The sequence below is a fragment of the Pogona vitticeps genome, chromosome 1 (assembly GCF_051106095.1).
Source record: "Pogona vitticeps strain Pit_001003342236 chromosome 1, PviZW2.1, whole genome shotgun sequence".
In the NCBI taxonomy this organism is placed as follows: Eukaryota; Metazoa; Chordata; class Lepidosauria; order Squamata; family Agamidae; genus Pogona; species Pogona vitticeps.
In genome coordinates this window covers 163,671,869-163,688,861 of record NC_135783.1, presented here as the reverse complement: position 1 = coordinate 163,688,861, position 16,993 = coordinate 163,671,869, and the positions used below count along the sequence as shown (strand labels likewise).

Genomic DNA, 16,993 nt, shown 5'->3' with positions numbered 1-16,993 from the left:
AGGATCTCACAGAAAAGAAGGCAGATCATTCCTTGGATTATTGGTTGTACCACCTTTATTCTTTGTTTCTCATTCCATGATCAAGGTATTCCAGCTCTCTGCATTCCACGTTCCAAGGTTTTTAAAAATCTTTATTTGCATCAGTACTTTTTTGGCTATCTTCTCAAAGGAAGGAACAAAAGGAACAGATACATCCAATGAATATGATTGTGAAGGCGAAACCAGTCTTAGGATGAAAAAAATACATGTCTTTTAATTTTAGTTTAAAATGTCTAATGTGTTTTGGCATGAATGTTATGGCCTCCTCTCTCTCTCTCTTTCTTTCTCTCACTCTCTCTTCTGAGATTGTGGTTTCTTCTTCAGAATCAGCTATTCTCTCGAAGCAAGTAATTCTGAGCATCTGGCAATAAATCCACAATTCAAATTTTTTATATTGGTCTGCGTTGCATAGGCAACCACGAATTATGCATGTGGACTGCATGTTTGGACAATTTATATGTTGTTGGAGTATAGCTCCCATCAGTCCAAGGCAGCATAGTCGATGGTGAGGGATATTACAATCTAACCTCTGGAGGATTCACCCTTGTTGTACATTATAGTTCCATGCAATTTTCTATCACATCCTGTTTTTCTGCATGGTCCAGATTGTTTATAAACAACATAAAAGCAGTTTCTCATGACTTGTTTCTAGATTCAGTGTTGTGCTGATGCTTGAATATCAGCTGAAATTAGAAACTCTAACTCAAACTAAGCATGTGGATTTCTGTTTCTCTGTATAGAAAGGCAACAGTTGGCACATATCCCTTGTCCAAAGCCATGGAGGCATCCTCAACTTGTTTTTTGCAGTTAAAAAACAAGTTGCACCTTGTTATGTTTGTTTTTCAACTGGTCATCTATGCCTTTGCAGTAATGGGCCTGTACCTGCAGAGTCACCCCTTTTGAACCTTCTAGACTGAGATGTTTTGCAGTAGCCTCATTCCTCCAGTGTATAGCACACACTGGTACTGAAATACAAGTTCAAAATTTGGAAGATATGGCTACAGTAGCTCAGTTGCCAGCAGGTGATGCAGAGAGGATGAATGGTGGACAACATGAATGCATAGATGACCACTCAAAGAACAAATGTTACAGATGTACAACCTGTTTGGCAAGCTTCCATCCAAAAGGAAAATGTAAAGGTGGGAGAGTAAGCACCTGCAGTCACAGAAACATAACAGAAAGGGCAGCCATTCCAAAGGAATAATGCTAATGCCAAACGTAAGTGGATGGTTGAACCCAGGGAATACCTGCACATTCCTGTTCCTCTGACCTTCTGGAGGAACACTGTGATGGAGTAATTGCTTGAGAGTACATGGAGTGACTGGCATGCTTTATGTTGCTAGAAGCAAGGCAGTACATGCTGGCATCTCTTGCTATACTAGCACAGCCACACTGATGTCCTCAAGCGTTTCAACCTCCAGCACTGATTCATGGCTTGTGAGGGATAGCACTGGCAGCTGGAAAAATATGACTCTCACAAGTCCTAGGTAGCATAACTAATAGTTATGACTTCTACAATTATAGTCCAAGAATACCTGGAGCCCCCAGTCTAGAAACCTTTGAACCAGGTATTTTAAACCCAAAAAGATATTTTCATTCCTGTAAATATTTGCCCCTAAGTATTAAAAAAAACAGGCTAAAACTACTGCTGGTTGCATAATGCAGAACAGCTGTAATAAACAGTATTGTAAAAAATAAATGTAATGATGAAAAATGCAACGTATTCAAGCCAAGATTCAATCAATATAACCAAATTATTTCCCTTGCAACAGTACATTTGCTTGTGTCCTAGGTACAGTGACATTAAGTTTTTACAGACCTCTCCAAGTCCCCAAGTCCCAAACTTACACTTAAAGTGTTCATCTTTGCTCACAACAGCATTTGTTTTCCATATTGTTCCCCTTTAAAAGTATCTGACATTTGATAACTTATAACATTAGTGAATTTTAATGTGAATAAGCTTTAGTGGTTTGGGGCACATTCTTTCAGAACATTTTCCTGCATGTCCCTCAAAGATAAAAGAGAGCTGAGCACTGCTTGTATAGTTTGTCTACGTTTATGCTCATTTTGCATGCTTGTATACTGCCCATTTTGCTTTCAGAACTGTTGATAAGCTTTTCAATTCTTCACTTAACAAATCCTGCTGATCTGAGGATTCATACTTTGCACATATACGATAGATATTACTAACAAAGGTTCTCTAATGAAGAGTTCTAGATTCTGTTTGAGGTACAAACACACTTTAATACATTGCTTTACATCCCAGATTCACAGCACTCACTGGTACACACATTGTAAGTGTATATGTCCTGTAGATTTTAACAATACTAGGTACACAAAGGAACAGTAACTTCAGCAAATAAGAGCCATCAGATTTCTTCTTTTAATGTCAGAATATCCATTTGTTAAGGGGCACACATATGGACCTGATTCAGGAAGGATCACTACATAACAAATCCCAGGTGCTGGAATTTTTAAGCTGCATGGCAATTTTTAGCGTATGCAAATTATCCTTGCTGGATTAGGATGTATGAGTTTTATTTTAACTCTCTAAAAGACTCTCTAAAAATGCTCCCAAAGAAAGAAGAATGTGAGCTTTATCAGAATATAGTACAATGAATCTATATAGAATACAATATGTATCTGGAAACAAATTTGCCTATGCCTTATTTTTGAAGATGCAGATGGTGAAACATGGTTAATGCAGTTGAAAATGTTATAAGCAAATGTGAGATTTAGTATTTTGACTGAAAAGCTTCTTTGTCCAGCATGAATTCCGCAAATCTCTGCTGAAGTTCTTTCTCTCTCTCTTGTTGCCGCTGTACATCTTCCTTGAGACACTGCAACAAGAAGTGTAATATTGTCAGCTCATAAAGCTATCAGAAGTGGCAGCAAATAATACATCTGTGCAAGCAGGGAGTCTCAAATTAATGCACGTATCATGAGGCTTAAAAAAATCAACTAATCTCCACCTTTAGGTTTATCATTGAGGCACAGAAAAGAGAGGTTACTTACCTATAACCATAGTTCTTCGAGTGGTCCTCTGTGAATCCACACAAATGGGTTTTACTGCGGCTGTGCAGGACTTCTTGGAATATTCTAGAGCTTAAAAAGATGTGATTAGTAGGACGTTGCCCCATGATGCGCATGCTCCACCTGCCCGTATTACCTCAGTTCCGAATGTCCGCCACTGTCAAAGCTCTGATACTCACAAAGCTCAAGACAACAAGTGACGGACAACGAGGAGGTTGGGCGGGATGACGTCCTCTGGGGCAGTTTGGAGGACAGGCAGAATTTTATTCCACAGCTGCCTTGTATGCACCCATGGTGGCCTGGTAGTTGGATACCCTAATCACAAAGGAAGCCAGCGAGTACAAATGGCGTCCTAAGATGTCTAGTTTTCTCCCTTCTTTATTGGTAGGGGTAACTGATCGGTTGCCCATTCTGGATTGGTTTGATTGGACAATGACAAAGTTTGGCGGAGGATGTTTAATCAGAAATGATGTATCCGTGCCCTGGGTGTGATAGTGATTCTCCACTCGTCTGGGAATCTGTAGAGATCTTGAAGACTTGTCCCAAGACTCCTTAATAAGGTCCATCCCTGCTAGGATAAATGTTAAACTCAATGGTGGAGATTTTTCCTGACTGATGTCTTCAAAAATAAGATCATGCTTTGCGGAAGCTGATTGTTCAGTATGCAATTCTAGTGACTTGGCCATACGCAAAATAAGTTGAGCACAGGAAGTAAAATCTTCAGAAGGGGATGGTGGGTGTACATCAGCAACATCCGTATCTGGGGTAGGTAGATGTGAAGATGATTCCCCAGATAACTGGGGGGGAGGCTCTTGATCAGAAACCAAAGATACTGAAGAGTGCTCAGAGATTGAAAGGGTTGGTGATGGAGGGTGATGACGATGGCTAGAGATTGACACCAGAGGAGCTGAGACCTGAAGATCAGGACATGATGTAGACAGAGGGACACTGTGTTCCAAAGTTGATGTCATTGGTACTGAAGAGTGCTTTGGTTGAGTTGGTTCACAACGAGTTGATTTATGTTGATCTGGAGCTCTATCACAAAGAGTACTTCAGTGACAAGCACCCAGTGCTTTGACTTTTTAGCCGCTGGAACAGGCTTGATACTGACTCAACACCGACTCCAGATAGGAGATGGTGAAGGTGGTTAGTAGGCATGTCATACACGTTTGCAATATTGATGGTATTCTGGAGGAAAAACTGAATCGTACTGCTTGTATCTATACCGATGGTGGTCACCATACTGATCGGTATCATAAGGAGGCTGTTCATATCCATGACGGGTCCAGTGTCAAAAGGGGCGCAGGATGAATATCACCTCTCAATATTGTGGTGGAGGAGAGATATGGTGTCTTTTGTCATCCTCTTTCTTGGAGGAGACTGTGAGATCAATGCCTCAGAGTTCGAAAGGTGTATAATGGTTGCCCACCCAGTAGAAGCAGGGCTAGAATGGGTGAGGCTGGGCTGGATAGGATATCTGCCTCTGAATGGCCGTGACTGGGTGACAAGCTCGGAATTGAAACCAACGCTTGAGCCTGAGCAGGGAGCCTTGACTCTCCCGCTTCAGAGGCAACACCTCGGTCTGGAGCCTCTCTAGGTGATTCCTCCAAAATTGGTGACGGAAGGGATAACTGCACCACTGGGGGTTCCCTAGGCTAATGTAGCTTAGGGGTTCATTTGGTTTTCTTCTGTTTGACCTTTTCTTTTTCTTTCTTAATTTTTCCAGCTTGGGTCTTGGCCAAAATGGAAGAGGTCTTCAACCACGATGTCGATACTGACGGTGATTTTGATTTAGAAACCTTTGAGGAAGTTCTTGGTGACAGCATGGAAACCACCGGGATAGAAGACTCAGATCAAGTCAGTGGAATTGGGGTGAATTCCATAGTAGGGCTAGTCGGCTGACTGGCTGGTGCCAAGGATTTCTCCCACAAATGGGATCTGAGGCGTTGGAGTAGGAGTTTTATGGCTGCTTTAGTCAATTTCTGGCACTCTGCATAGTTTTGTGTTTGATGGCTCTCGCCCAGACAAAATAAGCAGCGATCATGGCCATCGGAGAATGGAATTTTACCAGCACACGTCGCACAATATTTGAAAGGGCCTGAGGAGGCCATAAAAAAGGGTGGGAAGGAAGGGGGGGGTAAAAGGGGAAAAACAAATAAAATAACTCACAGGGAAACATCCAAAAATGAAAAACTTAATTTAGTCTGTTAGGCAGAAGAGTAATCGTAATCAGTCCAAAATTCAGAATATTGTTAACAATCAAGAATAAAAATCACAAGCTCTAGGTCAAAAGTCTGATTTCAGCGGTGGCTAAAAGGAACTGAGGTAATACAGGTGGGTGGAGCATGCACATCATGGGGCAACGTCCTATTAATCACGTCTTTTAAAGCTCTAGAATATTCAGAGAAGTCCTCCGCAGGTGCAGTAAAACCCATTTGTGTGGTTCACAGAGGCCACAAAGAAGAACAAAAAGATATGATACACAAAGAAAAGGGACTGGAGGAGAGGACGAAGATCTCATGACTGCAAACCTTTGTGGGGTGCTAGAGAGGTTCAGCATCACAACGTGGAGCAATAATATGGTTTTCTGAAAAAATTTCCAGTACTCTACATGCAAGTGATTTGATTTAGCACATTATGTGAACAGAGCAGAACCATTAAATGTCCCAACAGCTGATAAACTTTTGACCTACAATGTCTAATACAGTAGCTAGAGAGTCAGGCAAGAACTAAAGAGAACAAGGTTCAAACTCCAAATTGCCTACAAAGCTCAGTGGCCAAAATCCTATTATTGTAGTTCTGCCCACAACACGGGAAAGACAAAATTGTTATACTGTTGCTCCTTAAAGACTTTCCTTCTCGATCTCTGTAAGTGCATGACTCACACAGAATGTGTGCTCTGGTATTGAAAAAGGAAATCTTTAGATTGTTCATTCATAGGGTTGTCATAAGTCACAGGCAACCTGATAGCACACAACAACAATCAGCAGCAATCTGCCATGGATGATGTCATTATTCCCATTGCACAGGAAGAACATGCTCCACAATATTTTGGCCAGCATATTCTTAGGACAGTTATTCTTACTCTTACTTGTCTCTGCAAGCGTCTTTAGCATATCTGCCTTCTTTTTTTGTTATAAATCTAAAACATATATGTGTACCACACAGTATCTACATGGGAGAGCCACAAGGTGTCGTGATCAGAGACATACAGAGCTGTTGTGATGATGAAAAGTTCCTCGACTTCAAGAAAGAAAATTCAACCACTATGCTGTGTATTTGTTGAAAATGAAATAAATATTAGTCACATGTTCAGTTTTAGAATTGGTTTGATTGGCACAGCAAATAATAGTCTTCATAATCTTATACTTCTTTGAATTATTATGTGTATTTGCAGTTTATTTTACTCCTTGTCTATAAATTATTTTAAAAAATATATACTTTCACAAACTTCCTAAGGATAATCAGCTGAAAAAACTAACCTCGTAACAACTAGAGCACAAACACTCTGGGTCCTGATTTTAATCTTCCTTAGGAATAAAAGAATGGCTCTGAAGGCTAAAACCATTTTAACCTACCAATCTTGCATGTTACTATATTGCATCTCACTAAATGTTAGCAATAAATTTTATGAAATAATGACAAAAAACAACTGGGGGGGAAACATGTACATGAGAGTAATTGCACAAGTGGTTTCCACTTTGGCTTGCTGTTCAATGAACACATCAGCATTTCCTCTTATTAGTCATTGCAGGAAGCATGGCATACAGCCTAACAAAAAGTGCATGCACATTTGCCATTACATGATTGCATGACACCATAGAATTCTGAGCTATGGAAAAGTTTTCTCTGGAAAAACTAGGTACTGGAAAATTTCCGCCCCAAAACAACGGGATAGCAACATTTTGTAAAGCCACACTTAATATTTTTTAAGTGAGATGTTTCAAAATGTAGGGAGAAATAAAAATGTCAAAATCAGAAAAAAGATAATTTGGTGATCTGGTAAACAGTAATATGAAACAATCTAAGTAAAACAGATATAACTCAAAGAATAAACTATACTGTACTGTACTTTTAAAATCTTGCTATTTTTCTTGTTGTTATGAATACTAGATGGAGGCATATTAAGCTAAACCAAAAAAGCAAACAAAGAAAAAATAGAAAAACTTTTGACACCTACTACTATAGCTGAACATGAGCTTTCGTGGTCAAGTCTACTTTCTCAGATATTAACACCAATATTTGCAACTTAATGCATGTTCCCCCCCAAAAAGGCCGTATCTCAGGCACAAGTTGTTAAGAGTGCAGCATTTCACACCTGGCAATGACCTTTTAAAACTCCTTTCGATATTCACTTCCCCTTCCAGGATGGAGATGGAGGCAGTGTCCTGTCATATCACATTATTTAATGTAACTTTACTATTACCCTCCCTTCCGTATGACCAAAAAACTTATTGCTTGATAGTGTTACCTCTAGTCTCCTCGGAATAGCAGCATCTTCATGTTTCTTTAATTCTTCAAATGTGCGCAACTCAAGATGAGCTTGTTCAATTTGGTCCCACAAGTCATTCAATTGCTTTATGAGTCCCATTGCTCGGGACTGATAACCACCAAGCAAGATCTTTAGCTTCTTCTCCATTTTTGCAGCCCTCTTGGCTTCTGTAGTCATGTGGCCTCTGTTAATCTGTTGACAGGAACATGTAGAAGAACAGATTACTTACCTGTAATTGTAGTTCTTCGAGTGGTCCCCTGTGATTCACACTCTAGGTGATCTGTACATACATGGAGCCTTGTTAGAATATTCTAGAGCTTCTGCGATCAGAAAAGATACATTAGTACAAGCCCCTCTCCCCCCCAAGAGTATGTACCTTGGCATCAAGGCTCACCCTTCAGTTAAGTCAATCACTGCTTTAGAGTGAGGGGTGGGGAGGCTGGGCTGGGATGTGTGAATCAGACTTGGGAGGTGGCTGCAAAGTAGATGGAGGGCTTCAACTTTGAGGACTTGGCCTTTTTCAGTGGACGAGGTTCGGCCACTGAAGGCTAGTTGGTCAACACATTCTGTTTGGTGACTGGAGGTTTGATGTCAAGGCAGTTGATGTTCAATGTTTGGTCTTGTGAGGTCGAGTGGCAGGAGATAAGGTTGAAGTAGATGTTGAAGGGGGCCCTTGTTCTTTGAAATGGGAGGGGGTGGCCGATGGATGTTGTTTTACCGCTTTGGAAACAGCCTTGTCCATGGCGTGAGGTATGGACTTGCAAGTCGGTTGTGCCATAGGTTTGCCTGGCTGGAGGGATGGTTCTCAGAGTTGAAGTCTAAACCTGGAAAGGTGACTGCGTAGCACCCCACGCCTGAAGTTCTTACAGTGGAGGCAGGAAGAGGTTTGATGAGCTTCTCCGAGACAAAAAAGGCACTTAGAGTGGCTGTCAGAAAGAGGGATCTTATTGTTACAGACCATGCAATGTTTAAACGGGCCTGAAGAGGCCATGAACCAAAGGGGGGGAGGTTCGACCTGAAGGCTGAAGCAAATAGTTGGCAAAGAAATCAGAATAAAATAATAATAAACAATAAAGGGTTTTCTTTTCCCTTTTTTTCAGAGAAAAAAAATCACAGAAGCTACGAGTAAGGCTCTCAATGAGGCAGTTGTAGATAAACTGAAGGGAGAGCCTTAGAGTCAAGGTACATATACTAGTGGGCTTGTACTAATGTATCTTTTCTGATCCAACAAGGTTCTGCACATGCACGGATCACCCAGAGTGTGATTCAGAGAGGCCACGAGGAAGAATGTTGGATTACATAAACCATTTCTGAAGTGTATCGCAGCATGACTTAAGGACACCATAACTGAGGTAGAGAAGAACTATCATAAATACACCTCTTATTATAGGTCAGTATAAAGCAAGACAAAAAAAGTCATGATTGTTTAGGTAGTACTATGTATCTGGGAAGCAGCTTGCAAGTAACTCTCCATGTTGCCCTATTTCTCTACTCAGTAATACGAAACACTACAAAGGAGTCTGAAACAGTATCTAAACAAAGAGAGAGTTGAGGCACAAGAAGGACCTGAAAAGAAGATACTGGCTGCCAGAATTCAGAAAATGTTAACCTACTTAGGTAAAAGGGAAACGATGCTGAATCTATCACTCAGGGAAGCAAGTGTCACTCAACACAGAACATCTGTCACTTAAAGGCTGCTTCGATGTGCTGTTATTTTACAAGAGCAATTTGTACACAGCACAGGGAGGACTAGGCTCTACTATATGATTTTCTACATGTGGTGCCATCACAAAGTATGCTACAAATAAGAATACAATCTCATTTGTATGTAACCTTCCTCTTACACAGGTAGTAATGACTTTACAAATTATTTCTTTTTCAAGCTTGTCAACTAACAAAATCTCCTTGTTTCCTATCCTCTGTTAATGTGGAAACCTGTAGAACTCTAACATTAACCATAAAAGGAAAATAATTAAAAGCCAAGGAGTTTAGCAGAGTGATTAGTACAGACCTCCACATTTGAAACAATCACCAGTTACAAAAAAGTGCTTGCCAACTGTTAAAAATAATTTTGGTTCATAAAAATTGAAAACTGAGATGCCAGTTAGAAATTCCAGGCACTTAATCTGAAGGTATTTTTAAACAGTAGTCTGCATCTACTGAAAACCCAAGGAATGTATGTGTGAAAATAAAAGAAAAATGAGGTGTAACAAAAAATTCCACTCATTTCCTACTATTCCTGAGGTTTGTAACTGTTGTGGGTTTCTTCGCTCAATTATCCTGGCAACCATAAAATGGAAACGGAAAGCAAGAGATGCTAGAAAGAGCAGTTAAATACATAAACACACATCACAGGACAAACCACTGCCACATCTCTTCTCAGACACAGGCTTAACAGAGAACAAGGTCCGCTGAACAGAATGGAGTTTTTAGCTCAGTAGATAAGACTATTTAAAACAATCAGGGGGAAAATTACTCTCAATGAATAATTCCAAAAATAAAAATAAAATTCATATGAACAGCCTCATGTGATTTGATTAATTTATTCCTGTATGAAAAATGTATCTCCTATCATTAGAATATATTAACACAATTTGTAGCTATTACAGGGAAGGAAAGCACGCATAATGCATCCAAAAAGTAAAAACTATAACACTACCACAATTGCTTTGGGAGAAAGGTGGCATACAAATGCAATAAATAAAATAATATGAAACATAAATGTATCAAAAATAAATATAAGATTCTACAGAAGTCCACAGATAAAGGACTCAAGGAAACATATATCAAGATGTTGACACAAGAAATGCCTACCACACACCAGCTGCATGACACAGTGTATGACAAAAATGCCTATGCTGACTTCTTAACCTGCAGCAATTGGTTGCTCAACATTATGCCAACACCCATATAAATACAGTATGCAACAAAATTCCAACCAATATCTAGAACACAAACTTTGTTTTCTGGGAACATCACATTAACATCCTTTTATTTCTAGGAGCTGCATCATATGCTACAAAACTAGCAAGTACAATGTATACTTTCTTTGGCCATCAACATTTGTGGGAATGGTATATGGCAGGTTACTCACTATAGAGACAGAAGCCAGGAACCAAGAGCCGATGGAAGCAGTTCTGGAAATGGAACCAGGAGGAGGAACCTCTCCTCCCATATAGGCCCTCCCATGCCCTGATTGGGATTTTCTCCACCTCCCCCTCTGCTGCCAGCAACTGATGCCACAAAAACTCTGCTCTGGAAGGTATTCTGCCCCTCCAAAGCAGATACTGTGGGCATGGGAGTGCTGTGTGGAAGCCAGTAATCATAAAAAGCCTACCAAGACTTTGGCTCACGACACCACTGGTAGAGACAGAAGGTGGGAGACATTTCACTGCTATACTTTTCTGCAAAACAATTTTTAAAATGTCTTGTACAAGATCCAGAGAAACATTTAAACGGTTCGCAGAAACCAAGTTCTCTATTCCATTCTTTCCTTGACATACTGTACCTTCTTGTGAAACCCCAACAGTCGCGGGATGGGGTTTCACTCAAATAAAGTGGAAGGTATATAAAAGCAGATGAGGATGGGTAACCACCACAGAAATGTTTGTCTGGATCCTATCCTGTGCTTCATAAAATCAATTAGTACAAATGTACTAAATCAGATTTCAAATTGATTTAGTGAAGATAACATTTGTTCTCAAAATTTGTCTGGAAAATCCATCATTGTCCACAGATCAAAACTGCTACTAATGAGGCCCTTCAAAATTAGTTGATTGACAGTGTAGTCCTATGGAGTTCCAGCTGCAGCTAAAATAAAATGGGTGGCAATACTGTCTCAGCTCTATGTGACTGCTGCAGAGCTGTGCAGCTTAGAGGGAACATTGCTCATAGGGCTTGGTTCCTACTCTCCTGATCCTTGTTGCCCTCTTCTGAAACTTGCTCGAGTCTGTTGGCGTCCTGTTCAAGATCTAAGGATCTTCCTGGTATGTTTGGTTTCAATCTCTACGAAGTAGGGAGCCTCCTCCTCCTCCTCTTTTTTTTTGTAGGGTGTGGATTCAGTGACTCTGCTTGGCTGAGATTCACCCTCTCTCATAGGTTCTTCTGTATGTGTTCCTCTGCATGCTGTCTAACAGACTTCTCTTCAAGAATCTGAAAGCAGTTTTAAAGTTCCGCTGGTGAAGAGTGCCTCCTCCTTCTTTTTGCTCCTAACTGCTTCCTCCACTATGATAAATGTCTCCTTACTATTCTTCTCCTCTGCTTTAGATTGCTCCAGTGCCTCTCCTGGATGCTGCTACTTGAGTGTTCTGTCTACGTACACTTCATCTTCTATAGCCTTAAGTATAGCCACGTGCTGGCTCCAGTTCTCTCACTTTTTCTTCCAGTGTTGCAACCAGTCTGCAGTTGCTGCATGTGTACACTGTTGTTCTCAAGCACAAACATAACACTTCACACACACTTTGCAGGTTACCATCACAAAAGTGTCTCTTCCTTCCATGATCTCTTTACCTTTTTACTTTCTCCTGTTTATATATGAGTGCCCTTTGTGAGGAAGTGGACAGAGTTGGTAGTTTTAAATTTCTGGGTACTTACATCTCAGAGGACCTCTCATGGACTATAAATGCCAACATGCTAATGAAGAAGGCACAGAAGAGGCCTTGTGGCGCAGTGGTTAAAACGCTGTACTGCAAGCTAAAACTGTGCTCACAACCTGGGGTTCAAATCCCAGGTAGCCGGCTCAAGGTTGACTCAGCCTTCCATCCTTCCAAGGTCGGTAAAATGAGTACCCAGCTTGCTGGGGGGGCAATGTGTAGCCTGTATAATTAAAAATTGTAAACCACCCGGAGAGTGCTTGTAGCGCTATGGGGCGGTATATAAGTCCAATAAATAAATAAATAAATAAAATATTTCCTGAGAATGCTCGGCAAGTTAAATTTATCTCAGCATTTACTTCTGTCCTACTACCGTAGCACCATTGAGAGTGTCCTAACTTATGGCATTCTGGCATGGTTTGGGAGTAGCTCTGTAGCGGACAAAAAAGCTCTACAGAGAACCATTAAAATTGCCCAGAATATCATTGGGCTCCAGCTACCAACCCTGGATGACATCTTCACATCCCGCTGTCTGAGGAAGTCACACAGCATCCTGAGAGACTCTTCCCATCCTGCTTATAACTTTTTTGAACTGTTACCGTCTGGCAGAAGATATAGAACAATTAAGACTCGGACCACACGTTTTCTAAATAGTTTTTATCCCAGAGCTATAATTGCAATTAATAATGAGCTTAAAGACCACCAGTAGTGAATAATTAGTTGGACTGTGTTACTTGGCCTGCGGTGTAGATGTTTGTATTTTTAGTGGGGGACTTTTAGTGGGTGGGGAGTGTTTGGGGAATTTTATGTGTGTGCATGTGGTCTCTGGGTGTCTGTGAATTTCGTTGTAATGGGTATACTGTGTATATACTTACAATGACAATAAATTATTATTATTATCTTCCCTGCCTTGAAGGATGCTGGGTAAGTCCACTAATCTCTCTCTCTCTCTGCTTTGTCTAGTTGGTCTCACTTTTCATTTGTCTCTTCCTCCACTAGACCCTTTTCTTACTACTACTTTACTGGCAAACTCCTGGCCCCTTGCCAGGTTTATTCCTCTGCTACTGTTATAACTCAGTAAACAGAAAGGTATGCTTATGTGAAGGGCACACACTTTCAAACATTATTTTTGTTTATTTGTTTATATGCATACAATTTGAATGTTTCCTATAAAACTAGCACAGCTCGTACATCCTATGTGATAAGACCGAAACAATACTTTCTATGTTAGGACAATGTGTTAAACTATGAGGACTGAGATTTCTTAATGTACTCTGTGCAGGTCGTTCAGACAGAGATACCATCAGGAATAAAGTCAAATTCAAAATGAATATGACCCTTACAAACATATGTTTCATCCAGTCCACATAAAGTTTAAGCACAATTTATTTTGGCATCTTAATTATTTATGAGAGAGGTTCACATCAACACCTCCTTAAGTAACTTATTACTTGATACAGTTCACCCAGAATTATTAGTTAAAATTAGACCAGCTGTGCATGCATAGCATGTTAAAATGAAAACTGGTTTGTGTTTTAGATTGGGTTTACTTGAATAATCAGGAAGCCTAGGGGTAAATTATAATTCAGCAATTGACTCCATGGACTGCATTCCACTGTTTATTAACACTGAGAGGCAGGTCTCTTAACTGGTGTAGCTAATCTCAGCTTGTAACTCAGCAGCAAGCCAAGGTGCTGGAAAAATGAAGTACTTTTATGTTTTTAATACAATATGTTTGTCTGAAATAAGCAACATGGGACAGTGTTAATTATTACAAAGGCTTAAGTCTAAATAGCCCCCTTCTGTGATATTATGAGGAGCCCAGCCAATGGTCCTTCCGATTACTCCATTTGTTCATTATTTGTCCACTTTTCCCCACTCAAGAATCCCAATTTTCCACAGATGTATCGATCCTTCGCTTTTTCCACAGCTACTTACTTTCTCCTGCTTCCTCTAGATCTCTATGCTTCGGTCTCTTTCTCTCTTATTTCCACTTCACCTTTTACCTTTAAGCCCAGGCTCACAGACTGACAGGTAACATGCCAATCTGTCAGCCTGGACCTAAAAGTAAATGGTAAAACATCTGTATTTACTGCTCTCAGATTAAATGTAGAGATGTGGTTGGTTCCTGATTAGTCATAGTTGACGAACCACAAATTTCCCCAGCAAAAAAGGTTGAGCTCCCTTCCCCCACTTCCCACTACCCCCATTGCCCTGTACATTGTCCTGCTGCTTGTCCTCCACCAGAACAGAAGCAAGGCTGCCAGAATGGCAGTTTCTGTTCTAGCCACCTAGCTTCTCTTCCATTGCAACCAACAGATTGGGGGGTGGGTACCCTCTGGGCAAGCCATGAAGCTGGTCTGTCTATGCCTGTGATCTGTGGTAGCATAGAGAGGGTGGGAAAGCCTGCCTGAAGGGAATTCCGCTCCCCCCTCCTTTTGCAAACACAATGGGGGTGGATTCCCTTCAGGTATTCTTGCCATTTCTGTCTATGCCCCGTGGATCAGCTGACTCATAGGGGCATAGGCAGAGACTAGAGATGGGGGCAACTGGACAAATATAAAAGATGTATATTCGTCCCTTCGTATTTGTCAGGGTCTCTGGATGTCACAAATAGGAGGGGACGAACATCTAACAAATCAGCGATATTCAACAAATCTTGCGATTCATTTTTATGTTCATCCCCATGCCTAGTTAAATGCAACAGATCACCATGAAAATACCACCCCCTTCAAACTGAAACTTCAGCAGAAATGGTGCTTGCTTGCTTATTTATTTATTTATTTGATTTATACCCCACCCATCTAGACCGAAGTCTACTCTGAGCTTGAAACTTTATCTCCCAAATTAGCATCTAAAGCAGGGAAGGGATATTCACCATTTCCTTATTGCTTTCTATTATTCTATCGTATTTCATACTTTGAACTGTGAAGCACACATACACAAATAAGCCTTGCTTAGTTATTTACTGGACGTCTGATAGCTTCGGGCCTAATGAAATGTTTCTGCAAAAATGTTGAGCTTTAAATCAAACTGTGATAAAAAAGAACAACAAAATGAAGGCTTTACAGATCTCAGCAGCCAATGGCAAACCCAGCAGGCAAATTCCCCAGAATTCACAGAGGGTCTTCCAAAACAGTACACTTCAGCAGAAGCAATCAATTTTCAGATAGTTTCAAACTTTCTAGGAAAATAACAACCATACATGAAACTATACAAGATCAATCGAAGACAATGCCCATTTTTACATACCTCTACAAGCATGAGAGACCACTAAAATATCACAAATGTAAGCTACTTTTTGTCTCTAGATGAGTCTCAATCAGGCTCAGCATTTCTGGAAGTAGTCTTATAACACCTTAAAGACAAATAGTGATTGTTTGGTATAAGTCTTCACAGACTATAATCCATTTCTTTAGATATAGCTAAAGTGAACTACTGTCCATGCAAGTTTGTAACTCTTCAGGGTGCCAAAAGACTCTAAAATGTTTGACACCTCCTCCAAATAAAAATCTTGGAAGGATCTTTATTTCAGTATGAGGATGGCTCCAGAACTGTAATACTAAAGTGGGATTAGGAAAGATAGAAAAGATAGACAGAAAGTAAACAAAAAACAACACAGACACAGCAGAGTTGATTTTAAGAAAAGCATGTCAGCCATGAAGACAAATAATGCTCAAAATCCTCCAAGGTAGCCTTAAGCAGTATGTGGAACAAGAACTCCCAGAAGTACAAGCTGAATTTTGAAGGGGCAGAGGAACTAGAGACCAAATTGCTAACCTACGCTGGATTATGGAGAAAGCCAGAGAGTTCCAGAAAAATATCTACTTCTGCTTCGATGTATTCGCGAAGGCTTTCACGGCCAGGATCTAATGGTTGTTGTGGGTTTTTCGGGCTTCTTGGCCGTGTTCTGAAAGTGGTTTTTCCTAAAGTTTCGCCAGTCTCTGTGGCTGGCATCTTCAGAGGACAGCAAACTGTGCTCTGGGTAGGCTTGAGAGCACAGTTTGCTGTCCTCTGAAGATGCCAGCCACAGAGACTGGCGAAACGTTAGGAAGAACCACTTTCAGAACACGGCCAAGAAGCCCGAAAAACCCACAACAACTACTTCTGCTTCATTGATTATGCAAAAGCCTTTGACTGTGTCGACCACAGCAAACTACGGCAAGTTCTTAAAGAAATGGGAGTGCCTGACCACCTTATCTATCTCCTGAGAAACCTATATGTGGGACAGGAAGCAACAGTTAGAACTGGATATGGAACAACTGTTTGGTTCAAAATTGGGAAAGGAGTACAACAAGGCTGTATATTGTCTCCCTGCTTATTTAACTTATATGCAGAATATATCATGTGAAAGGCTGGACTGGAGGAGTCCCAAACCGGAATTAAGATTGCTGGAAAAAATATCAACAGGCTCAGATATGCAGATGATACCACTCTGATGGCAGAAACTGAGGAGGAATTAAAGAACCTCTTAATGAATGTGGAAGAGGAAGCACAAAAAATGGTCTGAAGCTCAACATAAAAAAAAAACTAAGATCAAAACCTACCAAATGAAAGACTAAAGTACCACTGCTATCACTTCCAAGTAGGTATGCAGAGCTGAACACATTAAACATGCAAATTCCTTGACTTGAAGCTGTCCCAATAGCATTATCTTCTTTCTTAAGATCACTCTTCCACACTCATTTGTTATCCCCCTTTTTTGTTCCTCACCCACAGGTCTCTTTCACCCTTATCTCAGTCCCCATTCTTCCTTCTGTCTCCTTTATTGCTGTGTGCAGACATAAAGATGCACAAGGCTTTCACTCTCCTAGCAATTCCTACCAAAGAGGTCTAA

At 40.5% G+C, this 16,993-nt stretch overlaps 1 protein-coding gene across 2 annotated transcripts in view; it reads right to left on the bottom strand.

The window, feature by feature from the left end:
- Positions 1-2,257: 2,257 nt before the first annotated feature.
- CDC5L (cell division cycle 5 like) overlaps positions 2,258-16,993 on the bottom strand; it is a 59,743-nt gene continuing 45,007 nt past the window's right edge. Inside the window, exons 15-16 of one of the 2 annotated variants that reach the window (XM_020801488.3) lie at positions 7,544-7,756; positions 2,258-2,879 (exon numbers count right to left, since the gene is read on the bottom strand). In XM_020801488.3, coding sequence (XP_020657147.2) covers positions 2,775-2,879; positions 7,544-7,756 — 318 coding nt within the window. In that variant the 3' untranslated portion in view covers positions 2,258-2,774. Of the gene's footprint in view, positions 2,880-7,543; positions 7,757-9,306; positions 9,492-16,993 lie in introns of those variants that run through there. The other variant, XM_073004331.2, reaches the window with a different exon arrangement.